The 19,932-nt window shown below is 33.0% G+C and overlaps 1 protein-coding gene across 1 annotated transcript; it reads left to right on the top strand.

The window, feature by feature from the left end:
• LOC124454887 (angiopoietin-related protein 7-like) lies at nucleotides 1–18,341 on the top strand. Its single transcript, XM_047005638.1, has 3 exons — nucleotides 1–243; nucleotides 17,110–17,490; nucleotides 18,133–18,341. Exons 1-3 carry the CDS (start codon nucleotides 108–110, stop codon nucleotides 18,339–18,341), a joined length of 726 nt encoding a protein of 241 aa, XP_046861594.1. The 5' UTR covers nucleotides 1–107.
• The last annotated feature ends 1,591 nt before the right edge of the window (nucleotides 18,342–19,932 follow it).

Genomic DNA, 19,932 nt, shown 5'->3' with positions numbered 1-19,932 from the left:
ATCTTCAAACATTTAAGTTAATTCTTAAACACAAAATCAATAGGACAGAAGTACAAAAATATACACTAGTGAAACTACAACAAAAAATTAAGAAAGTCGAATTGAAAATGATTGATCTGTCGTCACAAATGAAAAAACTTGATGCACAAATGGCAAAATTACAAACGGAGTTGAAAAGTCTTGAAAAACAATTGAAAACACTTTACATGGAAAATGAAAAACTTACAAATATCTCGGAAAAAGGTAAGAATGATTTTAAAAAAAGAAAATACACTTATAGATTCGAGTAAGGAGTAATATTTGTTCAATTAAAACAATATCTTTCATTTAATTTCTTTGTGTTAGTTAATATTTTTATAACCATCAGGAAAAGACTGCACAGATCTTTACAGAAAAAGTATAGGACACAATGGAATATACATGGTAAGCAAGCAAAACCTCAACCAATTTAATGCATTTTTTTCATTCATAAATTATATGGCAATTAAATACCTAGAATTAAAGATTTTTTTAAAAAATATCTCTTCGTCAATGCATTTAACTGTTCTTTTTGTGACCTCCTTGTTTTAACAAAGAAAGCAATGCGGTAGCTAAATTTGAATGTTTAGGAAAGGGGTAGAGAGGCATAATTTATGTATGAAAAGTTATCAAAACATAGACTGGCATGATATGAGCAAAAAAGTATGCTACACTGTTTATTTCAGTCGCTCGTTTATAAAGCATCAATAATTTTTTTTTACCATGATACCATAGGAAGGCAGACCTGCCAGCTTCCCAATTTTGTCGACTGTCATCTAAATCTTAAAGCAAATGTTCAGTTAACCAAAGATTTAATCACTTCTTCTGCTTGAAATTTTTGGTATCACATGTATTTGGTAAAAAAATTTTGAACGAATCAAGTCTGAGTAAATGTTTAATTGAGAATTGTAAAAACAAACGCACTTATGAACAGAAGAACTCATAAAAGAGAATTTTGTAAGAAAAAGCAAACAGAGAACACCCAAGTGGATTTCTTGTTCATGAAAAGAAAGTGCGTGGAAAATTTGCGTGCATAACATATAAAATGCATAAATATTTATGGATATTAAATACCCAGTCCAACCTGATTTGTTCAAAGTTTTTTCACCATCTACGTGTCAATAAAGAAGGGTGAAAGTGATTGAAAATCTGGCTTTTAGAAGATTTGCCTTAAGATTTAGGTGAAGCCAATAAAATCGAGCGAGTTGATAGGTGTTCCTGTGGTATAAAAGAAAACTTAAAATGCTGAGTCAGCATTGAGATTAACTCCAGGGATAGAGAACGTAAACAACTACACGTTTATGACCATATAAGGAATTCTAAAATGTTATTATGAAAGTTACTCATATCTGAAAACTTGCCATTTTATATTGTTAATTTTTTTCTATTGAATTAAACTGTGTTGAGTTTATATAATCGAAAACAACTTCGGTATATAATGTACAAAATAGTTATAATATTACAAATTAGCAAAATGGATCTATGCGCAGGAAAGCTGTGTAGCAATTTGCTAGTAGTATAGGTTTAATGAGTTACAAAACCCATAAGACGTACAATGCAATAGCTTTTTTAAGAAAACTTTTTTTCAGGGAAAAAACTGTGCAGATCTTTACAAAAAAGGTAAAAAAAAGAACGGAGTTTATCAAATTGATCCAGATGGCCAGGGTTATTTCGATGTTTTCTGTGATATGAAGACATCTGGTGGTGGTTGGACTATGTTTCAAAGACGTCAAGATGGAAGTGTAGACTTTTATCGAAATTGGAAAAACTATACACAAGGATTTGGTAATCTTACTTCTGAATTCTGGCTTGGATTGGATAAAATATACCGACTAACATCAGCCAAGAGAAATAAACTTCGTGTTGACTTGGGAGACTGGTCAGGAAACAAGGCATATGCTGAATATGATTATTTTGCTGTAAAGAATGAAACACATAAATATCAGTTAAGTCTTGGTGCATATTCTGGTGAGTCAATAAGTAAATATAAACATTTGATGAACAAATTTATCAACAATATTTTGATGTATGCATTATACGTTGGAATGATTCGAGTTTGCGTAGACAGGTCTGCAATTTTGGGAAAAACATAGATATTTTAACGGTTGATTTTGAGCGGAAGTCTTGTTAGATCTTAAAAATTATAATCAATTTGATCTTACAAACTTACAACAAAATACATTGAACAAACATAAATATCATTTTGTTATGTGAATCATTAAGTTGCACCCTACGAAAACAATTTTTGACTTACAATAAGAGATCATTCATGGATTGTGGTTACCGTATCAATAAGATTAAATGAAAATTTAATTGAAGCTTTGTAAACAAGTAATGAGCATGCGCTTAAAACATTGCTAAATTATGTGGACTTAAATGAACATTAAAACCTTTTATATAAAATGCATACGAGCCTGCCAGAATATTTATATATGTATGAATAAAAAAATGATAGCATAACGCTCTATCCAACAACTACTAACGAAAACAACCTTGTCTAACAACATTTGAAAAATTAACCTTGCACTCCTTAAACCCTGCTATACCGGTCACAAGCCCAGGACTTATAAGTAAGGCTCTCTGCTTTTGAGTAGACTTGTCTTCTTTATAAGGAAGAGGAGTGGAAGGTTAATTTTCAAATGTTGTTAGATAAGGTCGTTATTGTTTGTAGTTGTTAGTTAAAGCACTATGCTATCATTCTTTTTGTTTCATAACATTCCAACTATTTAACCTTAAGAATAGGTATAAATAAATATAATATATTTATACATATATAAACACTACTGAAATTCATTCAAGTTTACGTGGATAAATTTACATATAGGAAAATGAAAAACATAAATATAAATTAAGTCTCGGACAACACTACAGGTATATCATCAAGTCAATAAAGAATTTTAAAGGTCTATTATAATAAAAATTAAATACCATTCATTACTTAACATAGGAGTGAGAGCAATGAGTTAAGGCTGGATGTAGAAATAATGTTCTGGGAAATGAGAGTAGGATCAAAGTCAAAGTCTAGACAAATTTTACCTTTGCAATTTATTTATTCCATTTTGAAACATGATTTACAGCAAGTTGTTAAATAAGTCAGCTACAACAACTTTATGACAAACGGTAACAATATTATAATGTGATTGTGGTTGGATCTCCCACATGCTCTCATATGTGAAATGAAAACTCAGTGTTGCATATTATATTTTAACACTTACATCAGTCCTTCCTTTTTTACTACATAAAATAAAAAAAAATGATTGGCAAATCTCACAAAAGCCCCCAAAACAAACGATTGCTATAAAAATCTTCTACCAACGACAAAAAACCCTTTTGGGGGGAGTTTCTGCAAGTTTAAAAGAGTTCTATAACTGCATTAAATGCGATCTTTAAAAGGTTTTACTTTTGTAGGAAATGCTGGAGATTCATTATCCTATCATAATGGCATGGCGTTTTCAACCACAGATTCAGATAAAGATAAATATAAAGGAAACTGTGCCTTTCGCTACAAAGGTGCTTGGTGGTATAACAGCTGTCATTCTTCTAACCTGAATGGGCTCTACTATAGTGGCAACCAAGACAATAACAAAGGTGTGACTTGGTATGCTTGGAAACGTTTCATATCCTTAAAGTTCACTGAGATGAAAATAAAACCATAAAGAATTTCCAATGACTGTGATGTCATAAATTTGATCATTATTTCTGATGAAACTTTCAACATATAATAACAAAAAAGAACTTTTATGTCTTTTAAAAATCCTTTATAATCATTATCATTTAAAAAAGCGTTGAAAAAATTGTTAAAAATGCTGTGGTGAAATAATATTTTCCCTAAATTAGAGCTGATTTAGGTAATTATGTGATTCTAATGTTACGTCTTTTCACTCATTTTTTAATTAGATATTGCTCTGTAAGTAGATAATTCTATATTTTCGCCACGTTCCACGCAATCTTGGTGTATCATGCATTTCATGCAATTATCCTACATCATTATTCACTATGTAAACAATGTCGCTTTTGATTGGTCAACTTCCTGCAAATAATTCTACATATCTGTAGGTAAGACGTCTATTTACAAATAACAGTTTCTACAATTATGGACGTCATTAAAAGCCGGTTTTGAAAAAAAGTAAAATCATAGCGATGTTTTCCACAGTTTCTAAAAACGATGTCAAAGCTTTGAAACAAGAAGCATCCAGAAAACACTAAAAAAGCGGCGAAGATGGCTTTGAACATGTTTACAACATATTAAAACGAGGCGAACTTAAATAAACCAGCTGACAAAAAAAATGAACGAAGGTTTGAAAAATGTTTTATATTGATATGTGTTAATAATATTTTAGTTAGTTGTATGTCCTATGTTCATTGTAATGTATGTCCTATAGAAGATTTTCTTTTGACTGAGGTGTCCAATGTGTCGTTTTCTAGTCGTGCCTAATTGGTTTCTATACTGACAATTGTGGACGTGTCTTGCGTAGAGAACTTGGCTGCACCGGTTGCTCATTTGGGTCTTCGGACTCAGATTGTTCATTTTCTTCCTCAGTACGCTCTTTATCAATCTTGCCCTTTCGTTAACGGACGCCAGATCTCTTCTTTTCCGTGTGCATATTTACCCTTTCGAAATAACATGGTACGACGTGGGTGCAAACTTCTGGTTACACACTCCTTTCCTTCATGTCCTGCACGTCTGGTCTGGTCGTATACGCACTGTATCTCCTGGGTTGAGATCTATTAATGGCTTGCTGCCACGGTTGTAATATTTCGCTTGTTTTTCCTTTTGTTTGTCAACAATTTCTTCATTCGATGGGTTAATTTTGGCTTCAATAGTTTCCTTGCCGTAGGGAGAAGCGTTTTTGTTCACATAGCCCACTATGTATGTACGTGGATAAATAGTCCAGTTTAGTTTACATATCAGTGGCTTAATTATCCTCTACCAATAGGAAATAAATAAAACAACATTACAACACGGAATCAAAATTATAAATGTTGAAGAAAATAATCACATTGCTGAAACAGTTTATCGTTGTCTTGGTGGATTAAAGTCATCTCCGAATCATTAGGAATGAAATGAGTAATTTAAAGCAAAAATAGTCAGCGTCGTTCTCGTTGACAAACCGCGCTAAAAAGAAAAGCAATGATGCGCATGCGTATTAATTTTATTTTGCAGTACCCAGCCATTGTACCCAGAATGCTCGCTCTGCAATCTTCAGAAACGTAGTGAATATCAGTGGGACTAGTGTAGAAGATTCTTCCAGAACGTAACATCATGCAGCAAAGGAAAATACCTCACTTTTAAAGAGGAATGATTTGTTAATCACTTTGAAAATACAAGTTCTTATTAAACGTCTTGTAAAATTGTCGTGTTGCTTGCAAAGGCCAAGAGAATCGATACAATACTGGCATATTCAACTAATTCAAGTTAGATCATCGATGTCAGGTGCTCTAAAAGATCACGTTTTAAATAAGGCATGAGCGTACATACATAAAGAAAAAGACATGTTGTAGACTACTGAGAAATTAATCATTTTAAGGAATATACAACAACTGACATTACTTCAACTAATATCTTTATAAAGTATATATTTATAATTGCCACGTTTGTGTTTATTACGCTTCCTTTGAAACTAAAGAATGAATTAAATATCAATGTCAATAGCTTGCTGAAACCAAAAATAAGAACATCAACACAAGCTACTTTTAGAAATGGATAATTTCGGTCAATTTGTGAGGTAGAGGCTTATAGCTACATACCTTGATGGTGGCTATGTTTCAAGTGATGTTTAGTTTTTTAGTTCTCAAGTTTTAGTCCAGCTTTTCATCATCCTTATTTATGTCTATATAAATTAATTGTTTTTGCCATGAGTATAAACACAGAGACATTGACAGCAGAATTACATGACCATGCTGGCGATACGAACTGAAATAAAACATTTTTCTCATTTTGGCCTCGTTCAAAAAATAATGTCCTGTAAATTCATTATTTTAAAGTAGAAGTTTCAAAAATTCGTGTTGATAACGTTAACTTGTTCGTAATTGCATGTGTTGTTCGTTATGACACAGCAATTTCCTTCAATGTACGTGCAAAGTTGATATTAACAATAAAATTGCTGTTCGGGATAATAGAGTTATATTTATATAATTTTTATACTGGAGACAGCTGGGGCGAATTATTGCCAGTTTGGTTCAATATAGCTGCAACGTAAATTGTTTTAAGAATGGTCAACGGCGAAATACAGCTTGTAATCAATTTTACTGTATCAAAAGTAAGTACACAAAATATAGCTATATTTGAGAATGATCTGCATCGAGTGTCACGTTTTAAAGGTTTCTTTTTAAGTCGTGTATGAATAAATTACTTAATTTAACTGAGTGCTGAGACAGAATGTGAAAACCAGAATATATAGCGATCACTTGTCGACAGAAAAACAGTTGGGTTGAGTTTTAGGCATAGAAATTTATATACTTTGTTAATTTGTTGTATTTTATACAACAAAATATCAAATAAGTAAACAACAGGATGTGTAATTAACTACAAATTCCAAACATATGATGCAATATTGTCAGTTTGAAATTGTAGACAAACTGTTGTGTCTGTTGTTCCTTATAAATAGTAAAATTGCTTTTCATACTAAAGACAAAAGAAATCGTTTTGTGCAAGTTGATTTACATCAAGGTTTGACTATATACAATAAAATAGTGGCGCAAAATTCGTCTTTTAACCTTTGCATAGTCAAGCAGAACTTGTAATAGTGAAAATTCATTGGACGAAACTTCGAGCACAAAATGGCTACCTACTAGATCTCAAATAATTAAACTCTTTTATTATCAGCTGAAACCAACATATTCTTCATGAATACTCACATACATGAATAGAGCTTTCATGATCTTGTCCTCACTCCAAACTTGTGGATATCGATCGCATATCATAAAATGGCAAAATCTGCATTTTCGTTGGTCGGTGACATAATATGACGGCTGCCTTTATGTCAAAGAAATGTGATGTCAATAAATAATGAATTATTATTAGTTTAGGGCCTGTTCATATGAGCCGGCTGGCCGACTTTGCCGGACCAGTTTATTATTTTATTTACATGAGGCGTGCTAGCCCAACAATGTACAGTAATAGTTATTTACGCACGCCGCATAAAAGTCTAAATCCCGATACTTTATGTTACTTTTATAAGCTTAAAGAAACTCAACGATGTTATTTATTAATCTATAGTCCACCGAAAGTTGTTCTTTTGCTTGCCCTATCTTTTGCATCGCATTGAATTTTATGAGCATGCGCACTAATAGGATGTTTAATTCCGTATGCCGGTCTCGCCCGCCTTGTGCATTCACGTGAACCCATTTTATGCCGAGATCTTGCCTCGTTTAAGGGACATCGCGGCAAAACGGGCCAGCCCTTCTCTCATAAGAATCAAATTTAAAATTATATCTAAATACTAAAAGAGGTGAGATCTTGCTACTGCGGGCTAGCTCGGTAAAGCGGGCCAGCCCGGCTCATATGAACAGGTTCTTATATACATACACTTGAAGTTCTAAGCACCCAGCTTATAACTTATGTTTAGATTATGTGTATAACTTACACTTTCCATAATTAGAAATTGTTTATCTCTTGCAAATATGTACTTCGTTAGCGTTACACGAGTTAAATGTATTCAAGTGAATCTTGAATGCAATGAAGCTTGGTATGTTTGTATGGCTAATATGTAACAGAGAACATGCATGCTAAAGCCTGATTGGATCTACATGCTCATATATATTCAGTCATAACAAATATATATAATGAAATTTTTATTTCGACGAAACTTTTGTAATGGTTCAAAACTTATTATTGCAAAAAAAACTTGTCCGTCGTGAACATGTGAAAGTGGTAGCCGGTTTTTCTTATGGCAGACGTCGAATTATTTTAACGATTCACTTTATTTAAACAAAAATACCGTATAGCTTGATCAAATTCACTTATAATTTATTTTGACAGTGGGCGCTGATCCAACCTTGCATCACTTTAATTACAAAACATCTGTCAACGTTACTCTTATTTTTAACTCATTATTGAAGAATGGCACACCATGGTTCGTCATCAATTGTTGAGGCTTGGTTAATGCTGATGATCAACATACTCAAATTCCTATTCTCAATTGACTGGTAACCGTCTTGATCTTCATTAGCCGACTATTCTGGATAAAAACTGAAATGGCTTACCACTATACGTTTGTCAAAACGTCAATTAACATCAACAACAATAGTCCTTCTCAGGACTCTAATAGCTTGGAGGATCTACATCCACAAACATGTAACGATACTCTCGGGTTCAAACCATTTAATTTATTACGAATGTTATTGGTTGGATTGCCTTCCATATTACTTTCAAAATTATCGAGGAAACAAAATTGTGCGTGTTTTTTATTGTTTTTAAATGCCATGCTGTGTAAAATAAACATTGAACATAACTTTAACTTTGTAAACAGCAAGCTCAAATTTTTTTGATGATATGACGTCAAAAGTAATTTCCTCTGACGTATACGGCGCTCCACGCTGCTAAGTCTCCAATCAGTTCAAAAAGTGCATTTAAATAGCTAAGTGTTTCTTCAAAAAGAAAGTAGCTGATGTAAAGTTTTTAAATTAAGGCGACCCTACAACAACCAATATCAAGCACTATTCAAAACATTGTTATTTCTTAACATCAACAACATACAGCATACGTGCTCTTTAACACACATTTTGGTGGATCCTATTCAAACGATGAAAATAGAATTGTCAAAGGATACTGTTAAATCTTTTCAATTTTTTATTAACAGTCTTTATATCAATGCAAGCTTTGTTTTGGCTGTCGCTCCCTTATAGAGTGGCGTCACGAAGAGCATTTAATTCAGGGGTTCTTAACCTGGGGTCCATGAACCCCTAAGGGGTCCATGATGGTGCTTTAAGGGGTCCGCAAATCCAAATAAGAATATCTACAGTAGGCTACGTATTTCTATTGACCGATTAGAACCTAAAAAAGCAACATCGTTTAATGATCGTTCGAAATATATGCTCACAAATCTTTGGACGGAATAAAAACAAGATGTTTTCGCCTTCGATATGTATATTTAACTGAAGTATGATTGACATGTTTTTCTTTTCTATTGTGCATTTATAATTAGTAGTCTAATGTTTCTTACACATCGCATTTGTGATAAATAGGCCTATGTAATCATACACAATGTCTATGACATAGACATTGTGTATGATTCTATTACGACATAGACTCTATGTCGTAATAGAATAAATAGATTGAACAAAAAACCGTGCACGTGTATGCTGCATTGAGTATTATAGAAAGCTGTCAATTTGCTTATGTGTTTTCTACTACAAAGATTTATAACCTGGAAGGATAAATAAATTAAAAATTTAACAATTTAAAAAAATGTCGAAGAAGAAAAAGTACAGTGAAAATTATGTAGCTTTTGGTTTTACCTTTATTACTGATAGTGATGGCAGCGAAAGGCCGCAATGTTTTCTATGTGGTAAAGTCCTTGCCAATGCAAGTTTGAAGCCAGCGAAACTGAAAGAGCACCTCATATCTATTCATCCTAAAAACGCACTGGATAGTGTTGATTCTTTTCGTTCTAAAAAGGCTCGATTTGAGAAATCAGGGACTTTGCCGAAGTTCGGATTCATCAAGACGCAGAAGCCTTGCCTTGAAGCATCTTATAAGGTCGCTTACCGCATTGCCAAGGCAAAGAAAGCTCACACTATCGGAGAGACATTGATAAAACCGTGTGCTCTGGAAATGACTGAGCTAGTATGTGGCACAGAACAAAGAAAGAAACTTGAAGCCGTTTCCTTGTCAAACGATACCATCAGCTCCAGAATTATTGACATTTCTAATAATATTCTGAAACAAGTAATGGAGGAACTTAAAGCATCACCATTTCCATTTAGCATGCAACTGGATGAAAGCACAGATGTCTCTCAGTGGCCCAGCTTCTTGTATATGTTCGTTATATGCACGCTGATGCAATTAAAGAAGAATTCCTATTTTGCGAGCCTCTCTCAGAAACTACAAAGGCTGCAGACGTATTAGAGATGGTGAACAATTTCTTTGCCAAACAAGACTTCAATTGGAAGAGAAATATTGGTAGTTTGTGTACCGACGGAGCGCCCGCAATGCTTGGAAAAACCTCAGGGTTTGCTTCGTTGGTAAAGAAGCTCCTCACATCATTGTGACTCATTGCTTTCTACATCGACATGCATTGGCATCAAAACTCTATCACCAGCTTTAAAAGAAATTTTGTCTGTTTCTGTAAAGATCGTCAACTTTGTCAGAGCTCGAGCTTTAAACAATCGTATATTCAAAAGACTTTGCCAAGAAATGGGTGCACAACATGAAGTACTTTTGTACCACACTGAAGTTCGCTGGCTTTCGAGAGGTCAAGTTTTGAAGCGTTTGATGGAACTGAGAAAGGAAGTTTCATTCTTCTTACGAGAAAAACAAAATCCTCTATCAGTGCAATTTGACAGAAAGGAGTTTCTTTTGCTTAGCTTACTTGGCAGATATTTTCGGTCATTTGAATGAAGTAAATCTGTCATTTCAAGGACCAGATGTAACGATTATGGACGTTACAGAAAGACTGCAGGCTTTTCAAGCAAAGCTTCCTTTGTGGAAAGAAGACTGAGACAGACAACTTTGCCAACTTCCCAATGCTGGAGGAAGTGATCTCTCAAACTCGAATCGATAATACTGAAGCCCTGCTTTCCTCTCTACGTGGAAATATGTGCGAAAATTTAGACAGATTGCAGCAATCTTTTGAAAGTTATTGCTCACATGATCCGAATTTTGAATTGTGGATTCGCAACCATTTCTTGCAGATCTAAATTCTATTGGTGATGACGATCTTGCCAAAGATGACCTCATTGAGTTGAGGACAATGCAAATGCTAAGGAGCGAATTCAATTCAAAGAACCTTGCAGAATTCTGGTGTTCGTTGGCACAAGCGTATCCTCGCCTGGTGAAGAGAGCCATGGTTGCTCTTATTCCTTTTGCTACTACCTACCTCTGTGAGGCAGGGTTTTCTGCTCTTCTTGCTATCAAAACGAAATAGCGAAATCGGTTGGATGCTAAGGATAACATGCGTGTGGCCCTGGCAAAAACCGTCCCGCAATTTCGTGTTCTTGTTGAAGATAAGCAGGAGCAACCTTCGCATTGATTTAAAAAGTTATTTGCGTTCTACTTATTGGTTACTGCACTGTATTTTTTGATTCTTTATGGTTTTGTAATTGTTGTATAACTTAATTGACTCGGTAATTGATTTATTATTCATTATTATTCGTTGAATTATTAATTTGCTTCTGTTTGGTCTGCAAATTTCTGGACTATATTACTAAGTTAATTAAAAGCTAATTTTGACAATTGCGATGTGTTTCTTCTAAAGGGGTCCAAAGTTTTCATTAGAATGCTTTGGGGGTCCGTGACCAACAAAAGGTTAAGAACCCCTGATTTAATTGGAAATTGTTGATAATATTGGTCCTTTTTTTTAGCAAAACACAGTGCTCACTGCAATGCCTTGTGCTATCTATTATTACAACTCATCATTATTTTTAAACTTTTTTTTATTAAAAAATCTATAACATCGCAAGCAAGCTATCAATGAAGTACAACGTAATTAACAGCTTGTTACCACAATATCACAATACGTTTTTATTCATTAATTCTATATTAATCAGCTAGTGGTGTTGTTTTACGATAAATAAAGGCCTGTATATTAAAGAGTAAATGTGATGTTGCAAAATCCTTCAAAACTACCGAATTTAAGTTTTGAGTCAGTTTTGTAAACTTCTTCCATGTTTAGTGAATTCGATTTTAAATTAAAATAATGTCAAGTTTGTGGCTATGTGTGCAAATTGTTCAACATATTTAAACTATTTAAAGCAGTTCAATTACATGCTGAAACAAATTAGTCTGTGTAACTTTGTAAAGGCTTCTTTATCCTCACAATTTATTCATGCTGGACACACACATATATAGATAGCCTCGATCCTCATCTCAACCTAAAGTGTTTACTTGTAAGACATTTGAGACAAGACAAGATGGTGAGCTTTATTTGTGCATTGGTGGCGATTACCTGCATCGTTGTTAATATTCAAGGGTAAGCTATGGCTTACTGCCAAGAAGAACTTGGAAATGTTGAATGTGATCATTGAACGCTATGAAGACTATATTAGAAACGCCGTATTTCTATATTAGAGCAGGCCATCCCGGCTTAACGAGATTCGCTTGAAGGAAGCGAGATCTCGCTTCTAACGGGCTCATATAACTGCATCAAGCGGGCCAGCCCGGCTGAACTGGGCTGGAAGCGATGAGACTGCGCATGCTCTTGTCGTATTTGGTTACTTAAATATAGCAAAATTTTCAAAACAATAATGTGCAATTGAAAATAAGTTTGAAAATTCCATGTTATACCACTACAATAGTTTTATTAAGTTTCCTTATATTGAGACGGCCTTAATCAACTAAACTTTGAGTGAAAGACAAACGAATTAACTGACCACTTATTCGTAAACAATGTTCTTTTTATTTAAAAAGAGATTAGTCTGCCGCCCACCTCCGAAGACTTGCTTGATTGAAAAGTTTGTAATGAAATTACGACTTCAAGTGCGAGTGTAATATAGAGATGATGGTTATGTAGATACAACAATTCTCGGATTACAACAACCGATGTCAAGCACTATTCAAAGCATAGTTATTTCGTTATATCAACAACGTAGAGCATACGTGCTCCTTAACACACGTTTTTCTGAATCGTATTCAAAAGATGAATTTAAAATTGTCAAAGGATACTGCTAAATGCTTTTTAATTGCCTCAATTTTTAATAAACAGTCTTTATATCAATGCAAGCTTTGTTTTGGATGTCGCTCCCTTACAGGGTGCAATCATGAAGAGCATTTAATTGGAAATTTTCGAAGATCTCGGTTCTTTTTTAGCAAAACACAACACTCACTGTAATGCCTTGTGCTTTTATTATAACTCTTTCTTAACTTTAAATTGTTTTCTTAAAAATCTATAACATCGCGAGCAAGCTATCAATGAAGTACATCGAGTTTAATAGCTTGTTACGACAATATAACAATAAGTCTTTATTCATTAATTCTATATTAATTAGCTAGTGCTGTTGCTTTACGATAAATAAAGGCGTTTTTATTAAAGAAAAAATGTTATGTTGCAAATCCTTCAAAACTACCTTAATAGAATTCCCTAAGCATATTTCTTCTTTGCAAGGGTTATGTAAAAAATCTTAAGGGTTATTCAAATGCCTCGTATTTTATTAAGTTTCCTTTCATTGAGACGGCCTTAATCAACTAAACTTTGAGTGAAAGACAAACGAATTAACTGACCACTTATTCGTAAACAATCTTCTTTTTATTTATAAAGAGATTATTCTGCCGCCCACCTCCGAAGACTTGCTTGATTGAAAAGTTTGTAATGAAATTACGACTTCAAGTGCGAGTGTAATATAGAGATGATGGTTATGTAGATACAACATTTCTCGGATTACAACAACCGATGTCAAGCACCATTTAAAGCATAGTTATTTCGTTATATCAACAATATAGAGCATACGTGCTCCTTAACACACGTTTTTCTGAATCCTATTCAAAAGATGAATTTAAAATTGTCAAAGGATACTGTTAAATGCTTTTTGATTGCCTCAATTTTTAATAAACAGTCTTTATATCAATGCAAGCTTTGTTTTGGATGTCCCTCCTTTACAGGGTGCAATCATGAAGAGCATTTAATTGGAAATTTTCGAAGATCTCGGTTCTTTTTTAGCAAAACACAACACTCACTGTAATGCCTTGTACTTTTATTATAACTCTTTCTTAACTTTAAATTGTTTTCTTAAAAATCTATAACATCGCGAGCAAGCTATCAATGAAGTACATCGAATTTAATAGCTTGTTACGATAATATAACAATAAGTCTTTATTCATTAATTCTATATTAATCAGCTAGTGTTGTTGTTTTACGATAAATAAAGGCCTGTTTATTAAAGAAAAAATGTTATGTTGCAAATCCTTCAAAACTACCTTAATAGAATTCCCTAAGCATATTTCTTCTTTGCAAGGGTTATGTAAAAAATCTTAAGGGTTATTCAAATGCCTCGTATTTTATTAAGTTTCCTTTCATTGAGACGGCCTTAATCAACTAAACTTTGAGTGAAAGACAAACGAATTAACTGACCACTTATTCGTAAACAATGTTCTTTTTATTTAAAAAGAGATTAGTCTGCCGCCCACCTCCGAAGACTTGCTTGATTGAAAAGTTTGTAATGAAATTACGACTTCAAGTGCGAGTGTAATATAGAGATGATGGTTATGTAGATAAAACATTTCTCGGATTACAACAACCGATGTCAAGCACCATTCAAAGCATAGTTATTTCGTTATATCAACAACATAGAGCATACGTGCTCTTTAACACACGTTTTTCTGAATCCTATTCAAAAGATGAATTTAAAATTGTCAAAGGATACTGTTAAATGCTTTTTGATTGCCTCAATTTTTAATAAACAGTCTTTATATCAATGCAAGCTTTGTTTTGGATGTCCCTCCTTTACAGGGTGCAATCATGAAGAGCATTTAATTGGAAATTTTCGAAGATCTCGGTTCTTTTTTAGCAAAACACAACACTCACTGTAATGCCTTGTACTTTTATTATAACTCTTTCTTAACTTTAAATTGTTTTCTTAAAAATCTATAACATCGCGAGCAAGCTATCAATGAAGTACATCGAATTTAATAGCTTGTTACGATAATATAACAATAAGTCTTTATTCATTAATTCTATATTAATCAGCTAGTGTTGTTGTTTTACGATAAATAAAGGCCTGTTTATTAAAGAAAAAATGTTATGTTGCAAATCCTTCAAAACTACCTTAATAGAATTCCCTAAGCATATTTCTTCTTTGCAAGGGTTATGTAAAAAATCTTAAGGGTTATTCAAATGCCTCGTATTTTATTAAGTTTCCTTTCATTGAGACGGCCTTAATCAACTAAACTTTGAGTGAAAGACAAACGAATTAACTGACCACTTATTCGTAAACAATGTTCTTTTTATTTATACAGAGATTATTCTGCCGCCCACCTCCGAAGACTTGCTTGATTAAAAAGTTTGTAATGAAATTACGACTTCAAGTGCGAGTGTAATATAGAGATGATGGTTATGTAGATAAAACATTTCTCGGATTACAACAACCGATGTCAAGCACCATTCAAAGCATAGTTATTTCGTTATATCAACAACATAGAGCATACGTGCTCTTTAACACACGTTTTTCTGAATCCTATTCTAAAGATGAATTAAAAATTGTCAAAGGATACTGTTAAATGCTTTTTAATTGCCTCAATTTTTAATAAACAGTCTTTATATCAATGCAAGGTTTGTTTTGGATGTCGCTCCCTTATAGGGTGCCGTCATAAAGAGCATTTAATTGGAAATTTTTGAAGATCTCTGTTTTTTTTTAGCAAAACACAACACTAACTGTAATGCCTTGTGCTTTTATTATAACTCTTTCTTGTTTTTAAATTGTTTTCATAAAAATCTATAACATCGCGAGCAAGCTATCAGTGAAATACAACGTATTTAACAGCTACATTTAGTTTGTTACCAAATCATCACAATAAGTCTTTAATCATTAATTTTATGTTAATCAGCTAGTGTTGTTGTTTTACGATAAATAAAGGCCTGTTTATTAAGGAGTAAATGTTATGTTGCAAATCCTTCAAAACTACCGATTTAAAGTTTGAGTCAATTTTGTAAACTTCTTCCAAGTTGAGTGAATTTGACTTTAAAATTGAAACACTGTCCAGTTTGTGGCTATGTGTGCAAATTGTTATACATATTTAAGCTATTTAAAGCAGTTCAATTATCTGCTGAAACAAATTAGTCTGTATAAATTTGTAAAGACTTCTTTATCCTAACATTTTAATTATGCTGGACACACACATATATAAAGAGCTTCAACCTTCATCAAAACCTGAAGTTTTTACTTGTAAGACATTTGAGACAAGACAACATGGTGAGCTTTATTTGTGAATTTGTGGCGATTACCTGCATCGTTGTTAGTATTCAAGGGTAAGCTATGGTTTAGTGAGAAGAACTTGGAAATGTTAATGTGATCATAGAACGCTATGAAGACTATATTAGAAACGCCTCTAAGGCGTATTTCTTTTAAATTTGAATAATCTTTTTGCACAAGTTGTCGAGTTGTAGTTAATATTCAGTGCTGGGGCACTATACAAACGTGATCAAAGCTTTGCTAGTTACGATACCATAAACTAAGACTTTTTGAAATTAGCTCAAGCAAAGTGGTTTTTTTTTGTTCAAATTGTGTATGGGAGGAATAAGACTTTTATATGCATTACACATTTTTAGTAAGTCGTTAGCTATGTCATGTATGTATTTAATATAAGACTGCCTCGATTCCTTGTTTACAGTTTGAAATATTCCATTTGAAAACTTTTCCATGACTCACTTTACTGTTTTTACTTTTGCAGAGTGAAATTAACAAATGAAAAGGAAGATGATTTAAAAGATTTCTACTCAATATTCAGCCATGACATTAAACGCACCTTGAAATCCGATCAAAACAATGCAACCTTGAAAGCACAAATTGCAGTTATAGACGGACAAATAAAAACACTTCAAACATATCACAAGAATCTTCAAACCCAGCACAAACATCTACAAACATTTAAGTAACTCTTCAACACAAAATTAATAGGACAGAAGTACAAACATATAAACTAGTGAAACTACAACAAAAAATTAAGAAAGTTGAATTGAAAATGGTTGATCTGTCGTCAAAAATGAAAAAACTTGATGCACAAACGGCAAAATTACAAACAGAGTTGAAAAGTCTTGAAAAACAATTGAAAACACTTTACATGGAAAATGAAGAACTTACAAATACTTCGGAAAAAGGTAAGAATGATTTTAAAAAAAGAAAAGACACTTATAGATTCGAGTAGGGAGTAATATTTGTTCAATAAAAACAATATCTTTCAATTAATTTCTTTGTGTTAGTCAATATTTTTATAACCATCAGGAAAAGACTGCGCAGATCTTTACAGAAAAAGTGTAAGACACAATGGAATATACGAAGTAGATCCTGATGGTAACGGATACTTTAAAGTCTTCTGTGACATGACGTCATCGGGTGGTGGTTGGACTGTAATTCAAAGACATATAAAAAATGGAAATACAGACTTTTATCTGGGTTGGGCGGAGTATAAACGTGGCTTTGGTAATCTTAAATCAGAATTCTGGATTGGATTGGACAAGATACATCGACTAACATCTGCAAGGAAAAATAAACTTCGAATTGATCTAGTAAACACGTCAGGCACTAAAAAATACGCTGAATATGAAGATTTTGTTGTAAAGGATGGAAATTCTAAGTATCAATTAAGTATTGGAAAATACACAGGTAAGAAAATTTTGAAGAAAATGAGTGTTTGTGATAGCAAATTGCGTTGACAGATTGTACCTTAGGGCCTGTTCATATGAGACGGGCCAGCCCGCTTAAATAAGGCTAGGATAGCTTTGCCGATATCTCGCCTCGTATATTATTTTACAATTTTTTTGAAATTGCGTTCGTATGAAGAGCGGGCCAAACCGGCTGGGCGAGATCCACTTGAAGGAAGCAAGGTTCTAACGGGCTCATATAACAGCATCAATTGGGCCAGCCCGGCTAAACCGGGCTGGAAGAGATGAGATTGCGCATGCTCTTGTTTTATTTGGTTATTTAAATATGGCAAAAAACTTCATAACAACAGCGTGCAATTGAAAATAAGTTTGAAAATTCCATGTTATACCACTACAATAGTCGGTGGAACTCACTGGTAGCAATCAGATTGTTGAATGTCTGAGTCTAAATACAATTTAATTTTCCCACAAAATACAATGTTTGTTGGCAGAAATTATATACAACATTTCAGCCTGGCCAGCGCGCCTCATATGAATGCGAATACAAATTGGCCCTGCAAGCCAGCTAGCCCAGCTTTAAGTGGTTTTAACGTTTTTAAAATACAAATCACCAGAAAACTCTGGAACTATTTCTACTTTTCAGGAACTGCTGGGGATAAATTATCCTATCACAATAACATGAAGTTTTCAACCAAAGATTCAGATAATGATAAAACTAGTGGAAGTTGCGCTACTTCCTACACAGGTGCTTGGTGGTATAATGGTTGTTATCATTCCAACCTAAATGGTAAAAATCTTGCTTGGTCTGGTTTTAGTAACGTGAAAACCAGTGAAATGAAAATCAAACCATGATGACTTTGCATAAATATTTATAATTTCATGACAATGATCAATATATCTCTCAATACGTCATGTAAAAATGTTTGTTTATGAGCAAATATGCAAAAAATTGTGTTCATTTCATGAAGTAATAAAAAAATATTGTTTCCATCAATGAAATGGAGGAAATGTGAGTTTTTAACATGTTTATTTAAATGAAACTGATATCATCAAATTATACTCAAAATAACTGCAGTTTTTTGAGTTTTACCATGTTGTTAGCTGCTTTCTTTAAAGAGATATTTCTTTTTAATTATTATATTTTATTCTTCATGGCATGATATGGTTTCTCACATTTAACAAGACTTACGCGCTTATATAGCACGTTGTGTTTTTTCAAAATAAACAAATTAGAAAAAAAAGGATTGATATCTGCTTCAACTTAAATTAAAAATTTGCAAAGAGGATCGTCTGGAAATTAGTATTTGCTTTATTGGCATCTTTGTAACGTTAGATGCAAGTCATAATGAATAATAATCGTATATCTTGCACAATAAACTTTATTCTTTATTTAGCATCCTTCCTTAGTGAAGCTCCTTTTCTTTACAAAACCTCTTTCCTTATTCAACCTCCTTCTCTTTACAAAATCTCCTGCCTTTCTTAACTTTTTTTTTGCTAAACTTTCTACTCCACTAAACTTTATACTTTATAAAACCTCCTTCTTTACTAAGTATCAATTTTACTAAATTTCCGGAAATTGTTGCTCTGTTTAACCTTCAAATCTGACCATGTAGTTATTACCATGTAGTTTCTCACCTTCCTCATTAAAAGCTGTTCTAATTATCTAATTTTTAAGAAATAATGGCTTACCTATCTATCTTTAAGCTCAATGCAGCCAAGTTTCTCAATATCTGTAGACCTGTTAAAAAAAAAACTAGATGTTTCTTCAAGTACACCAAAGAAGCTGATAAATAAAACGTTAGACTCGGTAGCATCATTATCAATGCTGATTTTTAAAGGCAAATAGTAAGAAAAATTCGCAATTATTATATATGTAACGCTATTAAATGCCTGTAAAGAAAAATCCATTAATTTGTTTTCATCCTAGATTTAATCACAAAAGTAAACCGGACGATACAAAATTTAATGATTGTAATCTTTGGAAAATCTTTTCATTTCAATATCGTCAATTAAAAAGAAATACATTACGCGCTACCTAAATGACTTTGGTGATTTAAAATTAACACAAAACTTCATCCTTATATTAGAGAGATAGAAAAAGCTCCTTTTTGGTCTCATCACATCCAAAATTCTATTTCATGATTTTTCAATTTTATTCCTTTATGGGCAGTGGCCTAGCCAGCCCTCAATTTATTCATGATACGTAATATTTTATCATCAGCATAATTCGTTTTACTAAAAATTCACAGTATTATGAACAACAAAATGTTCACATAGCAAGAAGAAACTTGCGGGTTTGCTACGCCACTGATCATGTGATAGTTTCATGTACGTATATCTTTCCTTATTGGTCAAAGTAAATACTGTTTCTGTTAATCCTATCATGCAATTTAATGCAATGTAATTTTTTAATTAGATTATTCATTTAGCTAGTTGTATCTAA

Source organism: Xenia sp. Carnegie-2017, unplaced genomic scaffold (assembly GCF_021976095.1).
Source record: "Xenia sp. Carnegie-2017 unplaced genomic scaffold, XeniaSp_v1 HiC_scaffold_3, whole genome shotgun sequence".
Classification (NCBI taxonomy): Eukaryota; Metazoa; Cnidaria; class Anthozoa; order Malacalcyonacea; family Xeniidae; genus Xenia; species Xenia sp. Carnegie-2017.
Note: the sequence above shows the minus strand (reverse complement) of the source record. Positions and strands in the feature narration are given on the sequence as shown.

Excerpts from the sequence above, each read along its gene's own strand:
- LOC124454887 (XM_047005638.1), top strand. The coding sequence starts at position 108 with ATGATTGATCTGTCGTCACAAATGAAAAAACTTGATGCACAAATGGCA. Across the intron at positions 244-17,109 it reads TACAAATATCTCGGAAAAAG|GAAAAGACTGCGCAGATCTT; the intron begins GTAAGAATGATT and ends TATAACCATCAG. Across the intron at positions 17,491-18,132 it reads AAGTATTGGAAAATACACAG|GAACTGCTGGGGATAAATTA; the intron begins GTAAGAAAATTT and ends TCTACTTTTCAG.